The 14823-nt window shown below is 44.9% G+C and overlaps 1 protein-coding gene across 1 annotated transcript in view; it reads left to right on the forward strand.

The window, feature by feature from the left end:
* Slc35f2 (solute carrier family 35 member F2) overlaps positions 1 to 6373 on the forward strand; it is a 46314-nt gene extending 39941 nt beyond the window's left edge. The window contains exons 7-8 of the mRNA XM_041638573.1: positions 390 to 544; positions 5068 to 6373. Of these exons, the coding sequence (XP_041494507.1) occupies positions 390 to 544; positions 5068 to 5256 (344 nt within the window). The 3' untranslated portion in view covers positions 5257 to 6373. The remainder of the gene's footprint in view (positions 1 to 389; positions 545 to 5067) is intronic.
* Positions 6374 to 14823: the final 8450 nt, after the last annotated feature.

Consider the following 14823-nt stretch of genomic DNA (forward strand, 5'->3'; position numbering starts at 1 on the left):
GACCAAATAAAAGCAAACAAGGCCAGAGAGGGATTTCTTTTTTTGACATGTGATACTGACCTGACTTTTGTTGAGCTTTTCTGTCACAGCCAACTTTTTGTCTTGGGAGGGTGGGTGCTGCAGGGTGATATAGGCTATTGACTCTGTCACACCAGAAGGAAGATTTGATGGCCTTGATCATCTGACTCCCTGTTGGATCCTCACAGCTTGTTGTTTTACGACTATTATTTTTAAGGAAAGCTTTGCAGTCTTTTTAGAATGCTGGCTGTTAACGGGAAGCGTTGTGGAGAGCTTGGCAAAGGCTCAGGGAGTTTTGGGTTGCGTTCAGACTCTAAGCACATTGCCTTCTGCTGTCTCTTCCTAACCTGAGTTATTCCATTTCTTCCCAGCCCTGCTGTTTGTGGCGTTTGCCCTCTGCATGTTTTGCCTGTACAGCTTCATGCCGCTGGTGATTAAGGTGACCAGCGCCACTTCGGTCAACCTGGGCATCCTGACAGCTGACCTCTACAGCCTTTTCTTTGGCCTTTTTCTGTTTGGGTATAAGGTAAGAAAATAGAGTATGTTCAGATAAGAAAACATTTTGGACTTAAAACAAGTTTACTTATTTATTTGAGATAGAGTCTCAGGTATCTTAGGTTGGCCCGAGGTTCACTATGTAGCTGAGGCTGGACGATCTTCAACTTCTGTTCCATCACACACGCTGGGGATGAGACCTAGGGCTTCATGGGTACTGAGCAAGCACTCTCTCAACTGAGATGCATCCCCAGCTCTAAAACAAGTTTCTTGAAGATTCTGGATTTCAAAGTAGAACTTTCTTTTTCTTTTAACAATAATCTCATTGGATAGACTTCACTCATTTGGTTACTGTGCATCTTAGGACTTGGTCGGAAGAAGAATTGCCCTTCTGAGGCTTATCAAAGCGGTGAAGTAATACAGCAGGGTCCATCTTTGACGTGTGGTTGAGAACCCCAGCTGTAAGAAATGCTAATGCACGTCCCAGGGGCTGCTGTTGACCTTGAAAAACACTCCAATTTAGGCTGCAGGCTCAGAGTTTCTGTTCACTCTTTTTACCAACAAAAGGTCTGGAGTAACTGGTGGAAGGGCAGGAGAGATGGGCATATCGCCATGCATGTGTGCTTGGAATGGTTCCATCTTTGGCGGTGATGTTTTTCTTTGTTTTCTGAGATAAGGTTCCACATAGCCTAGGCTAGCTTCAAGCTCACTGTGTAGAAGAGGGTGACCTTGAATTCAGGATCCCCTTGTTTCCACATTCTGTGTGGTAGAATTACAGACCTGTGTTACCCCACCTGCTTTCCTTCCAGATATCCAAACAGGAATCCTTGGAGCTGATTTATTCTGTCCCCAGGAGCTAGCAGCCAGGAGCTCACAATGCTTGTCTGAATTATTGATACGTAAAGCTCACTGGGTTCTCAGAAACATCAAGTATAAACCTTTAACCCTGCATCGTGACCTGGGACGGAAGCCAGCTGTTGTCTCTGAACACTTGTTGGTGAATGAATTTCTCAGTTAACACTGGTGAAGTGTTTATAGATTATTGATAGCATCACACAAAATTGTTAAAGTGAATAAGTGAATCAGAGAAGTGGGTTTTTTTGTTTGTTTTTCGAGTCATGGTTTCTCTGTAGCTTTGGAGCCTGACCTGGAATTCACTCTAATAGACCAGGTTGGCCTCCAATTCACAAAGATCCTCCTGCCTCTGCCTCCCAAGTGCTGGGCTTAAAGACATGCGCCACCACTGTCTGCCCAGAGAAGCGGCTTTTACAATAGGCCCAGTTTGGGATTATATTTTTTGAGATTATAATTGTAATATTTCCTTCTTCCCTTTCCTCCCCTCAAGCCCTCCCATATACCTCTTCCCACTCTCCCTCAAATCCATGGCCTCTTCTTTCATGAATTGTTTTTGTATGCATGTATGTATGTCTATGTCTATGGGAATTGTTAAAGGCAGCCACCTTTCTCCTAAGGGAGGGCGTTGCTCTCTGGAGCTGAGGCTGCACATGGCCCTCTCGGGACAAGGATGCTCTGTAAGGGGACTCCAGCCTAGGGGAGTGGCTGTCTGTGACCTTCCTCACCTGTTCATTTTTTCTCTATATTTAAAAAACATTATTACAGCTGGGCGGTGGTGGCGCATGCCTTTAATCCCGGCACTCGGCAGGCAGAGGCAGGCGGATCTCTGTGAGTTTGAGGACAGCCTGGGCTACAGAGCAAGTGCCAGGACAGGCTCCAAAGCTACAGAGAAACCCTGTCTCAAAAAACAAAACAAAGCAAAAAGAAACAAAACAAACAAACAAAAAACATTATTACAAAAACACCATTATTACATTTCATTTATTTATTGTGTGTACGCACTCTTGTGACATGCATACCTGAAGATGTCAGGAAACAACTTTTGGTAGTCAGTTCTCTCTCTCCGTCATGTGGGTCTCAGCAGATGGACTCAGCTTTGTAGGACCTGGGGTTGCAGGTACCTTTATCTGCTGAACCTTTTTCCTGGCCCCACTTTTTCTATTTTTTTTAACCAACCGTATTATCATTAGTAATTTAGCTTTTTATTTTCTGTTCAGGAGGAGATAAAGGTAGAACAATAAAACCTTCCAGTTCAAGGTACACTTGTCCAACCTATTATATTTTGAATCATAACAAATACTTTGTTTCATAAACCGTGAATATTTCAGCCTAAGATCTTAAATGCTTTCTTGTTAATTGCTCCTGACATTAAAACGAAGATGTGTTTTTATGTGTCCTGTTGTTGGGCATATGACAGCAAACGTGGAGAGTGCCGCTGGGTGACCGCCCTGTTCCTTCTTGTCTAGTAGCTCACGTTGATATCAGGCTTTATTGGTTTTGGTCAAAGGCCGTTTGAAGATTCAGAGAGCAAAGGGCAGCTCTACCATGATCTTCAGAGCTCTAGGTGCAGTGTGTGCACGCACGTGTGTGCATGCACATATGTGTATGCAGAGGCCAGAGGAGGACACACGTTATGTGCCTTATTTTCTTGAGACACGGTCTCTCACAGAACATGGGGCCCCTGCCGTCCCACAGTGCAGGGATGACAGACTTCTGGGTCACACCTAGATTTTTCTTTTTTAATTTTTTTGGTTTTTTGAGACAGGGTTTCTCTGTGTAGTAGTTCGGGCTGTCCTGGAACTTGCTCTGTAGACCAGGCTGGCTGCAAACTCACAGAGATCTGCCTGCCTCCGCCTCCTGACTGCCGGGATTAAAGATGTGAGCCACCACTGCCTGGTCACACCTAGGTTTTTTTTTTTTTTTTTTTTTTTGCATGTACTGGGAATCTGAATTTAAACCCCATGTTTAAACAGCCAGCCCTCTCACCCCTGAGCCATCCTCCCTGTCCCCTAAGTGTAGTTTCTTGTAAGACACTGGTTTAAAAAATTTATAATCCTGAAAATAACTTTGACTCATATTTTTCTCCAAGCAAATATTTAAAAGAGGCTTAAATTCTCCTTAAAACTTAAACTGTTTCAGCTCTTACACACTTGGCATCTCTATCTAGTCTTGGTCCTGATGGAGTGCCTGTTGAATAGAATTGTCTCTAGAAACTTCCCATGCAGATCCCAATGGAAAGGATCAAATTAAAAGTGGGGAAAGACTTCAGGAGACCAACCTCCTTCACTCAGTCTGTTTCAAAGAAGTGACAGCCTCTCAGGACACTGGGAAAATCGCTAAAGCAAGCAGGACATACTCTGAGCAAGCTCTATAGGTTTTCCCACTGGTTACATGCACACTTCCTAGAAAAGAGGAATAATTTTCATAACTCGGATTTTAAAAGTTTACTAAGCTGGGTGCAATAGCACCGTGGCCTAAGCATGCAGTCTCAGCTACTTGGGAGACTGAGGCAGGAGGATTCCCTGAGTCCAAGAAGTTCAGACCAACTTGAGTAACTTATTGAGATTCAGTCTCAAAGGGAGAAAAAGTTGAGGGTACATTAAATAACTTTAACTTCCTCTAATGGTCTCTGAGTCATCCCTCTCCGCAAACAGTAAACACCACTGATGTGTTGGGCAGCATGCTAAATACTAGATGTAAAAATGAAGGGAAAAGAGAGAACAGGTTAGGGACCCAAAATTCTCTCCATCCTGTGGTGCCCATCAGCATGGGTTCCTTCTGTTTTGGTCTTTGTGGAGACAGGAAGCAGATGCTACTCGGGGGAACCATTCCCTGAGCTGTCCTTGCCCTGGTCACTCCACTGAACTTCAGACTTGCCTAAGAAATAATGTCCTGCTGGGTGGTGGCGGCACACACCTTTAATCCCAGCACTCGGGAGGCAGAGGCAGGTGGATCTCTGTGAGTTCGAGGCCAGCTTGGTCTACAAGAGCTAGTTCCAGGACAGGTTTCAAAACTACATAGAAACCCTAACTTGGAAAACCAAAAAGGAAGGAAGGAAGGAAGGAAGGAAGGAAGGAAGGAAGGAAGGAAGGAAGACTTGATTCTCTTTACTTCTGGATGTCTGAATTTGCTCAGATGGAGTTCACTGGATTGGTGTAGCCTAAGGACATGGTCCTGTACTGGCTAACAGTACCATAAGCTGGATTTTCTTGTGGTGTGCATGCTGGTCAAGAATTATCCCATTTTGAGGGTGCTTTTCAGATGGGATCCAATCCATGGATCACCATGGAGAAAGGCAAAGAGGCTCCTCCCAAAGCCCAGGGATCTGGTCAGGGATGTTGCTCAGTTGGTAGTGTATTGACCTAGCCTGTATGAAGCTTTAGATCAAATTCCCAGCACTGTATAAACCATATGGGAGGATCAGACATTCATGGTCAGCCCTGGCCACCCTGTGAGTTTGAGATCTGCCTGGGCTACACAAGACCTGTCACAAACAAACGGAAAAGACCCAAGGATTCAGCTAACTGTCGAGCCAGGTGCTGCTGTCCCAGCCCAGTATCCACCAGCATACGGGGGAGGTGTGGGGGTGGTGGCATCTCCTTTGACAACATCCAGAAAGAGGTGGATCTCATAGAACAGTGGGCAACAGGCCACAGTACCGGGCTGTGTGAGGGAATGTAACCGGCTGTCTTCTCCCAGTTTTCAGGGCTCTACATCCTGTCCTTCACAGTCATCATGGTGGGCTTCGTCTTGTACTGTTCCACCCCAACACGCACGGCAGAGCCAGCAGAAAGCAGTGTGCCCCCTGTCACTAGCATCGGGATCGACAACTTGGGACTGAAGCTGGAGGAGAACGGTCTCTCAGAGACCCACTCGGCAGTCTTGTAATCAGACAAGCCACAGACTCCGGGTGTCACCAGGAGAGAGCAGAGCCTGCCACTGGCAAGGATATATCTGAGGAGACATCAGCCCCAGACTGAACACCCTCTGCCCCGGATTGCATCGGGGTTAGATTTTAGAAAGGAGCATTGACCAGTGGTTCCAAACTAGAAATACCAAAATAGAGCAGAGCCCAAGGGTAGTGTTTCTGTGTAGTGAGTACCAGTACTTGTCAGAGTCAGAGAGACATGTGCAGGCCCCTTGCTGAGGTCTCAGGGACACATGTAGGAAGGGAAAGAAGGATGGGGGACCTAGCCTAGGGCTGTTCAGGTAGTTAGGCGTTGAGACAGTCTGGGACGGTTGCGCAATAAGATTCCTCTGGTGGAAGCCTCAGGTTTTTTTGTTCTTTGGGAGCTGTCCCAGTCCATAGGAATTTAGACACCCGCGATGCCTGGTCCCTTACGGCACGTGGTAGGGAGGATGGGAAGGGCAGCATTTGAGAACTCCCAAGATAACATGGTCTACTTTGAAAGCTGCTAATGAGTGCAAGAATCCAGGAGTCCTCTCCCAACTGGTTTTTATCTTTTATAACAAATCCCTCTCCTCCATCATCTCTTGCTCCTCTCGCCAGCCACAGTTGCTGCTGTGTTCCAAGTTCCAGAGCAAACTGCCCCCAAAGCCTTTTACACTGGGCATCCCTCATTTCAGCCCCACACCATGCTCTGAGAGTTCACCAAGTAAATTCCCCCCGTGTCTAAAACCCAGATATGTTAGAAATGTCTCAGATGCCCAGAAATATCCCCATTGACCTCACCTCACTGAGCTACAGTTTAGAAAATTAATCTGTGTTGCAAGTTCACACGGCAAGATGAGAACGTGGTGACTGTCCCTGATTGAAAAATGTAAAATCATCCTCCAGGAGGAGTACGTGCTGGAGTCCTGGAGCCCCCGACTGTCAGGAGACGTGCCCTCCTCCTTCCCACAGGTCACAGCGCGCCCAGGTTTCTGACAAATCCTCAGCATCATGTCAGCCCCCGGAATGCCACCTTCTGAAAACTACGTAAATCTTTTTGTATAAGTATAATAAAGAAATTTGGGGCAAGTGTTCATATTATTAAAAGACTTTAAACTCATGGAAACAGACTCACACTGTGTATTTTTGTTTGCCATTAACCTATTTCAGAACTTTTTTTTTGTATTTGTTATTTATTTATTTATTAAAGATTTCTGTCTCTTCCCATTTCCCTCCCCCAATCCTATTTCAGAACTTTGATCTGTGTGTATGTATCTTATTTTTAGCTTTGTGTGCATCTGTGTGTGTGAGTATGATATGTGTATGTATGCACTCACATATGTGTGGGTGTGAGCATGCACGTGCCACAGCTCTCAGATGGAGGTCAGAGGTCAGTCTCAGGTGTCAGTTCTTGCCGTCTCCCTTGTCTGAGGCATCTCTTGGCTGTTCCCTGATGCCTACACCAGACTGTGACACACAAGCTGTTGGAGGGTCTTTAGTCTCCTTCCTCCCACTTCACCGTAGGAACATCGGGAATACAGCATCCCATCGCAATGCCTGACTTTCCATGGGTTCTGGGGATTCGAACTCAGCTCCTCGTACCCATGTAGCAAGTGCTGTACCAATTGAGCTATCTTCTCAGGTCTTGTTCTTGTGAGACTGTCTTACTGTGTGGTCCAGGCTAGCTTTGAACTCCCAGTCCTCCTGCCTCAGCCTCCCGAGATCCTCGCAGGATCACACTGACTGTCCTTTGTAGATATTAAATAGCTTGGTACAGACACAATTTTCAGAACCAGATGCTCTGTGAGGCAAGGCAGACATGCTTGCTTGTGGGCTGCACTGGGACTGAGTGGCCACAAGTTCTTTGTAGCAATCAATAGTTTGTAGTAGGGTTTTTTTTTTCTTTTCTTTTGAGACAAGGTTTCTCTGTGTAGCCTGGCCATCCTGGATGAGACTGGTCTCAAACTCTGCCTGACTTCTTTATCTTATTTATTTATTATTTATTTGCCACCACTGCCTGACTTCAGTTTTTTTTTCTTGATTTTATTTGAGCACTACATTTTTCTCTGCTCCCCTCCCTAACTCTCCCCTCCCCTCCAACCCTCTCCCAAGGTCCCCGTGCTCCCAATTGCTCAGGAGATCTTCTGACCTCAGTTTTATACTTTTGAATGATCACAGTAAGTGTTAATTGTTCTGAATGAAAGTCTCTCATTCTCCACAGTCTCTTTAAAATGTGTTTTCAATGGCTGTTCTTCTTTTTATCCCCATCAATGCCAGCTATGTAGACTCTAGAATTTGGAGCTTTCCAAAAGATCACCATCAGCTATGGGCTCATTCCAACCCCAACACCCAATGGACCGTATGGAGTTGCTCGCTGGCTCCCCCGTGTGGATGAGATATGCAGCTAGATTGTGGTGCCACTATAGAGAAGGGACTTTGCTGATACCATTGTATTTAGGTGGGCAGGTACCATTTCTCCCCTGATAACTAGGATGTCTGACATCCAATTAATATCTATTTAATCAGGGGGTTCCAGCCAGTGGCACTTTAACAATTGTAGTAGCCCCAGGACTACTTGTAACAGCAATCTCATTTTATATTGCTTCAGTGTTGTTTGTTAAAGGATTTTTAAAATAAAGTATTTGGGGAGGGAGGGAGGAGGGAGGCAGGAGGAGGGAGAGAGGGGAGTGGAGAAAGAAGAGAGAATATGAAGATGTGTATCCATCTGTGTGCAGAGCTGTTTGCCTGTGTGTGCCCCCTTGTGTGCAGAGGCCAGAGGTTGACATCAGCCATCTATTGCTGTCCACCTTGTCTTTGGAAACAGGGTCTCTCTGAACCTGGAACTCATCATCTCAGCTACATTCTCCGGCCACTCAAGCCCCGGGATCTGCCTTTCTCTGCCTCCCAGACTGGAGATTGCAGACGATTGTGACCACACCCAGCTTTTTTGAACACTAGCCTGGTGGGTTTTGTTTTTGTTTTAGACAGGGTCTCACTGTGTAGTCACGACTGACTTTTTACTCCCAGAGATCCAGTAGCTTCTGCATCCCCATGTGCTGGGATGAAAGATGTACACCGCCTTGACTGTGGTGTTTGTTTTAAAGAGTGTATTGTCAGGACTGCCCTCAGCAGGGAATGCCCCCAGTTAACAGTTGTGAACACACATTTTACTCACCATTGATGAAGTGAGTGAACTCACCATTGATGGCTAAGGAGGAGATGGAATCCAGTTTTGTAACCTGTGGTCAGCATCAAGGCCCCAGGCCGTGAGCACTGAGGGAGAAGATCTTGTCCTGAGGAGATGCTGAGCCAGCCACACGAGAGCTGCTGGGAAGGCCTCTGTGGAAAAGCTCGTTTTGGGAGTGACATTTGCTCTGCACCCTGGCGCCTGCCATTTAAGAAAGCTTTTAATGTAAACATTTGTCTCCGCGAGTCCTTCTGTATGCCTGGGCACGACTCTCTTTTCCATCATGATTATGATGATGTGCCATCTCATCCACGTCGAATTACTTAGCTTCTGGGCATAGCATCAGCCCTCACAATATATCAATAAATGAGAGAAATTCAGCAGAGAGCCACTTAGCTGATTAAAAAGCAAGAGGTTTGAGGAAATTAGGTAATGCTGAGCACACAGCCCTCCAGAAGTCACATGGAGGGAGCATTCCCAAGTCTGCCAGCACACATAAACGGTGCTTTAGAGGATGAAGCTCATCAGAGCGGCCGACCATCACCTGCCCTCCGGCGTCTTGACCTGTGTGCTTTAATAGCATAGGGTTTTATCTCTTAACGTGAAAATCTTCACCGTGCAATTTATTCCTTGTTTTAAACAGTGCTGTCTTCTAACAATCAATTCAAAGCACAGATAATTACGGGGATGGAAATTTAGATGGAAAGGGTAGTGAGAACGGAGCTAATATAAAAGGCTGTTGGAACGTTTATTGCCTCCAAGTGACCGTCAACACACATGTGGATGTTTCAAGCGCTTGTCAGTTTGTCACCTGACGCTGCTCAGGATTTGCCAGGTGAAAAGGTCAGAGTTCATACAGGACAGGACTTCCAGATGTGCAGAGCTGGTGTGGCGAGTTTCCTTGTGGAGTCCCACCTTCTCTGATCTTGGGTGTTAATTTTGCTTGCTGGGTGTGTTTTTCCATGGCTACTCCGCATACATGTATATTGTAATATACACACATTTAAACTGTTTTCAGCAATGAGGGTTGAACCTGGAGCAATTAAATAGAAGCACTATTTTAGTATGGCTCCCCAGAGCTTTCAAAAGTGTGATACATTTATTTTTTTTAAAGATTTATTTATTTATTATGTATACAACATTCTGCTTCCATGTATGCCCACATGCCAGAAGAAGATGCCAGATCTCATTACAGGTGGTTGTGAGCCACCATGTGGTAGCTGGGAATTGAACTCACGACCTCTGGAAGAGCAGCCAGTGCTCTTAACAACTGAGCCATCTCTCCAGCCCCACAGATGCATTTATTATAGATGAGGAAAATGGACACGCGAGTGAAAACACGAATTGGAGGTCTACCTTCTGCCTTGCATTGTCAATTCCCCTAATTAGCAATTCAGGTGAATTTGTTAGCCTCTTAATTACAAAACCTTGCAGGCAGAGATGGAATGTTTGAAAGCCGATCCCCGATGTGATGGTGTTTGGAGGTGTTTACAAGTCTTGGGAGGCCTGTAGGTCTCCATGGCAGAGTCCTGAGTGGGATTGGTACCTTTATAAAAGAGACTTCAGGGAGTTACCTTCCTCCTTATGCCTGTTGGGAAACAGTGAGAAACTGGCCATTTAAACACCAGGAAGCTGACTCTCATTAGATACCCAATCTAAAGACGCCCAGTCTCTGCAACTGTGAACAATCAACTTCTGTTGTTTTTAAACCATCTGCTCCTGGATATTTCTGTTAGGACAGCCAGGATGGGCTGAGACATGCCTTGGGCTACACCCAGTGTGGTGAGGACACTTAGAACAAACTCTTTTAATACTCAACCTAACAGCAAACTAATAAACAGACAACAATGAACACTGTATCTATTGGGTCAGTGTCTTTCCTCTGTTCTGGCGGGTCCTCTACTGGTGAGAGACCAGTTTTCATTTGGCTACATAGTAATGGTGCTATGGCTTAGAAAACCAAAGGGTGATTCATTATTCAGGACAATGTCTGATGATTAAGCACACATTAATCTCTCCCAAGAAGGCTCAGCCTCAGTTAATAGGGCAGAATAAAGTATTCTGGTAGCTACGCAGGAAACACTTGCTACTGTTGGGAAAAACCAAAGCCCGGATTAGTAGGTCTATTTCTTATGATTGGAATGAACATATGCTTTTGAGAGATGATAAATCAAATAGAAGGGAAATTATGGCCCCTGGTGTTGACATACATTGGTGAAAATGACTGTATTTGGATGTGAGAACCTGTAGATCTAATTGGAGGAAAACCATTTTCCCAGCTGCTTGAGGGGTGGGAAGTTTGTTCTTTCATTACAGACCCAAGGGAAGCTGGGGATGGTGGTGCACGCATGTGCTAGGCAGGCTGAGATACAAGGACTGTGAGTTTGGGGACAGCCTGGGCAGGATGGATAGTAAAATCTTGTCTTCTTTTTATTGCTGTGAAAATACTCTGACGAAAGCGGCTTCCAGGAGAAAGGGCCTGTTCTCACTCCTGGCTCCCGGGTACAGCCCATCATGGCGGAGCCGTCAAGGTGGCCAGAGCGTGAAGCAGCTGTCCCGTCACATCCGGTCAAGAAGCAGAGGGGGATGGATGCCTGCTGCTCCTCAGCCCTGTCTCCAGCTCTACAGTCCAAGGTCCCACCATAGTGGGTGGACTTTCCCATCTCAATTAATGCAGTTAAGCTAATCCCCACAGACATGCCCAGAGGCTCCCAGACAATCCTAGATTCTGTTGAGTTGATCTCACAGATCTTATCTTAAAAAAAAAAAAAAAAAAAAGTCGAAGCCGGGCAGTGGTGGCGCACGCCTTTAATCCCAACACTCGAGAGGCAGAGGCAGGCGGATCCCTGTGAGTTCGAGGTCAGCCTGGTCTACAAGAGCTAGTTCCAGGACAGGCTCCAAAGTTACAGAGAAACCCTGTCTCGAAAATCAAAAAAAAAAAAAAAAAAAAAAAAGTTGGGCTGGAGAGATGACTCTGGTTAAGAGCACTGCCTGTTCTTCCAGAGGTCCTGAGTTCAATTCCCAGCAACCGCATGGTGGCTCACAACCATCTGCAATGAGATCTGGTGCCCTCTTCTGGCCTGCAGGATACATGCAGACAGAATACCAAGAATACTGTATACATAATAAATATATAAATCTTGAAAAAAAATAAAAAAGTTGGATGAGCTGAGAGATGTTTTTTTCAAATTAAAAAATGTAATAAAGTGTCGTGCATCTCAGGCTGACCATGGACTTGCTGCGTTCCTGAAAATCACCTTGATTCTTCTGTCTCCACTTCCCAGGGGCTAGGATTATCACTATGAGCGCTGTGGGCCACCATACCTGATTTTATGGAGTACTGGGAATTTTACCCTGGCACTCTACTGACCAGCGCCCCAACCCTCTTGCAATTTTCATTATTGTAGAAGACAGATGTGCTGGTAGTGGTGGACCGTGTCTTTTCAAGCATGTCTTATTTAAGCTTTACAACATCTTAAGAATATTAAATTGCATCCCCACTAACACATGAGGAGGTGAGGCTGTATCAGTCATCAGGATTAGGTTCTGGAGCCATAACAAACAATACTAAATACCTTATTGTTGTGAATACTACAGATTTAATTTTAGGCCGTGCTGTCATCCCATGGTGAGCCTGCTTCAAGTTGTCCCTCTGGAACACGGACCAATGCAGTTGCAAAGGGATAAGAAAAGGGACCATGAAAACCCATCCTGGTTCTTTCTTACCACCCGGGACCGACAAACTTTACTTTATCTTTCACTGGCCAAAGCAAATCAAATGTGCAGTCCAAATTTAATAGGGCATAGGATGTAAGTTCTACTATGTGCTTGGATGGGGAGACGTAAGAGGTGTTTCAATGTGTCTTTCAGTCGTAAGACTTACAGAAGTAAAACAACCCTATCAAGTTTAGGCCCTCTTCTCCTTAGTCCTGGACCTGTATTTTTTTTTTTTAATTTATCATGATGTATTGACATGGAAAAATTATAACACTGTGTTTTCTACCATTGTTGAAATAGTAAAACCAGCAATGTGGGCAGAAAGTAAAAATGATCAGACTATGATGCTTTCTTTTTTCCTTTTCTTCCTTCCTTCCTTCCTTCCGTTTTGTTTTATAACATAAAAACAAAACAAAACCAAACCAAAACAAAATCATTATCCATCCTTGATGCCGCACACTTATAATCTATGGTGATTTGAATAGGTATGGCTCCATAGACTCACGTGTTTGAATATTTGATCTATAGGGAGTGTTATTACAGGAGGTGTGGCCTTGTGGGAGTAGGTGTGACCTTGAAGGAGGAAGTGTGTCACTGTGGAGGTGGGGTCTGAGGTCTTATAATCTCAAATCTTGCTAGTGTGTCTTAGACTCCTGCTGCTTCCGGCAGATAAAGATGTAGGACTCACAGATCCTCCTCCAGTACCTTGTCTGCTTGCATGCTGCTATATCCATGGTGGGAACCAGGATGATAATGGACTAAACCTCTGAAACTGGAAGCCAGCCCCAGTTAAATGTTTTCCTTTATAAGAGTTGCTATGCTCATAGTGTCTCTTCACAGCAATAGAAACCCTAACTAAGACATAATCCCAGCACTTGGGAGTCTGAGGCAAGAGGATCTGAGCTCAAGGCCAGACCAGCACACAGTATGTTTCTCTAAATAAGCAAGCAAAACACCCTGAAGTCTTGGGGCTGGAGGCATAGCTTAGTGGAAGAACACTTACCTAGCATGTGTAAGACCCTGGGTTCGATACTCAGTGCTGCCAGAAAAACGTTCTTATTTAGATACTCAGAGGGTTTTCAGAAAGGAATTTGAACTTGAATACTAAGTCTCCTTGTATCTTAGTTAAGTAGTATCCACATACAACCATTTGAGAGTGCTAGACTTGGTAGTACCCAGCCTACTAAAGAGTAATCTTAATCCCCAGGAACCTGGAAAAGAAGCTGAGTTTGAGACTTGGGAGATGGCTCGGAGTGGGAAAAGTGCTACACACATGAATACATACATACATATGAATAGCCACGAGGTGTAAATTTGGATCCTCAGAACCCAAGTAAAACCTGGGTGAGAATGGTGGCCCACTTGTAACTCAGGGAAGCAGAGAAGTGGAGACAGGGAATCCCCAAGACAAGCTGGTTAGCTAGACCAGTAATGTGTGAGATCCAGACTCAGTGAGAGACCCTGCCTAAGTAAGTAGAGTGGACAGCAATGGAGGAAGACACCAGGCATCTCCCTCTGGCTTCTGCATACATGTGCATGTGCATTTGCTCCACACTTGCACATATGAATACATACACACACACATGAATACATACATACATACGAATACATACATACACACATGAATACACACACATGAATACATACATACATACGAATACACACATGAATACATACATACACACATATGAATACATACATACACACATGAATACATACATACACATATGAATACACACAGGAACACATACATACATACACACATGAACACATACACACATACACACATGAACACATACACACATGAACACATACATGCACACATATGAATACATACACACATGCGAATGCACACACACATACACACGAACACATACACACATGAACACATACATGCACACATATGAATACATACACACACATATGGATACATACATACACATATGAATACATACATACACACATATGAACACATACATACACATATGAACACATACACACATATGGATACATACACACGCATGAATACATACATGCACACATATGAATACATACATACACACATATGAATACATACATACACACATATGAATACATACATACACACATATGAATACATACATGCACACCACACATACAAAGAGCTCTGAGCTTTGGATTTGGGCTATTTCTCCTAAACCTTGGCAGTTTTGAAGGTTCCAGTCATAAGCACTATGTACCTACTGTATTAAATCCTGTGACCTTTTTCACTGAAAGGTTTAAAGGAAGAGGGATGGAGTTCACTGGCTGGCCCTGTGAACGCAGAGCCCAGGCTAGATACCATGAGCACCCTGTGATCACACAGCCCAGGCTAGACACCATGAGCACCGGCATGTAGAGTCCTGGCTCTGCCTCCTGCTGGTGAGTCCGGGTAAGAGAGAAATTGTCCTAGTCCATTTCCTGGCCTGAAAGAAAATGGGGACTAAGTAAATGTCCATCAGGAGCTGAGTGTTCCCGGCCAGGGCTCCTTTGGGGCTATCTGGGGCTATTGTGCTCTGCGTGCGGCAGCTCAGCCCCTGATCTGGCAGCACGTCGCTTCCTAACACCTCGGTTATTTCAAGTTTCATAGGCTTGTCACCTCCCTTGTCATCTTGAGATAACCAGTTGTTTCGGTGTCAAG

This window comes from Microtus oregoni, unplaced genomic scaffold, assembly GCF_018167655.1.
Source record: "Microtus oregoni isolate MIOR12 unplaced genomic scaffold, Mior012 000055F_ref0000237, whole genome shotgun sequence".
In the NCBI taxonomy this organism is placed as follows: Eukaryota; Metazoa; Chordata; class Mammalia; order Rodentia; family Cricetidae; genus Microtus; species Microtus oregoni.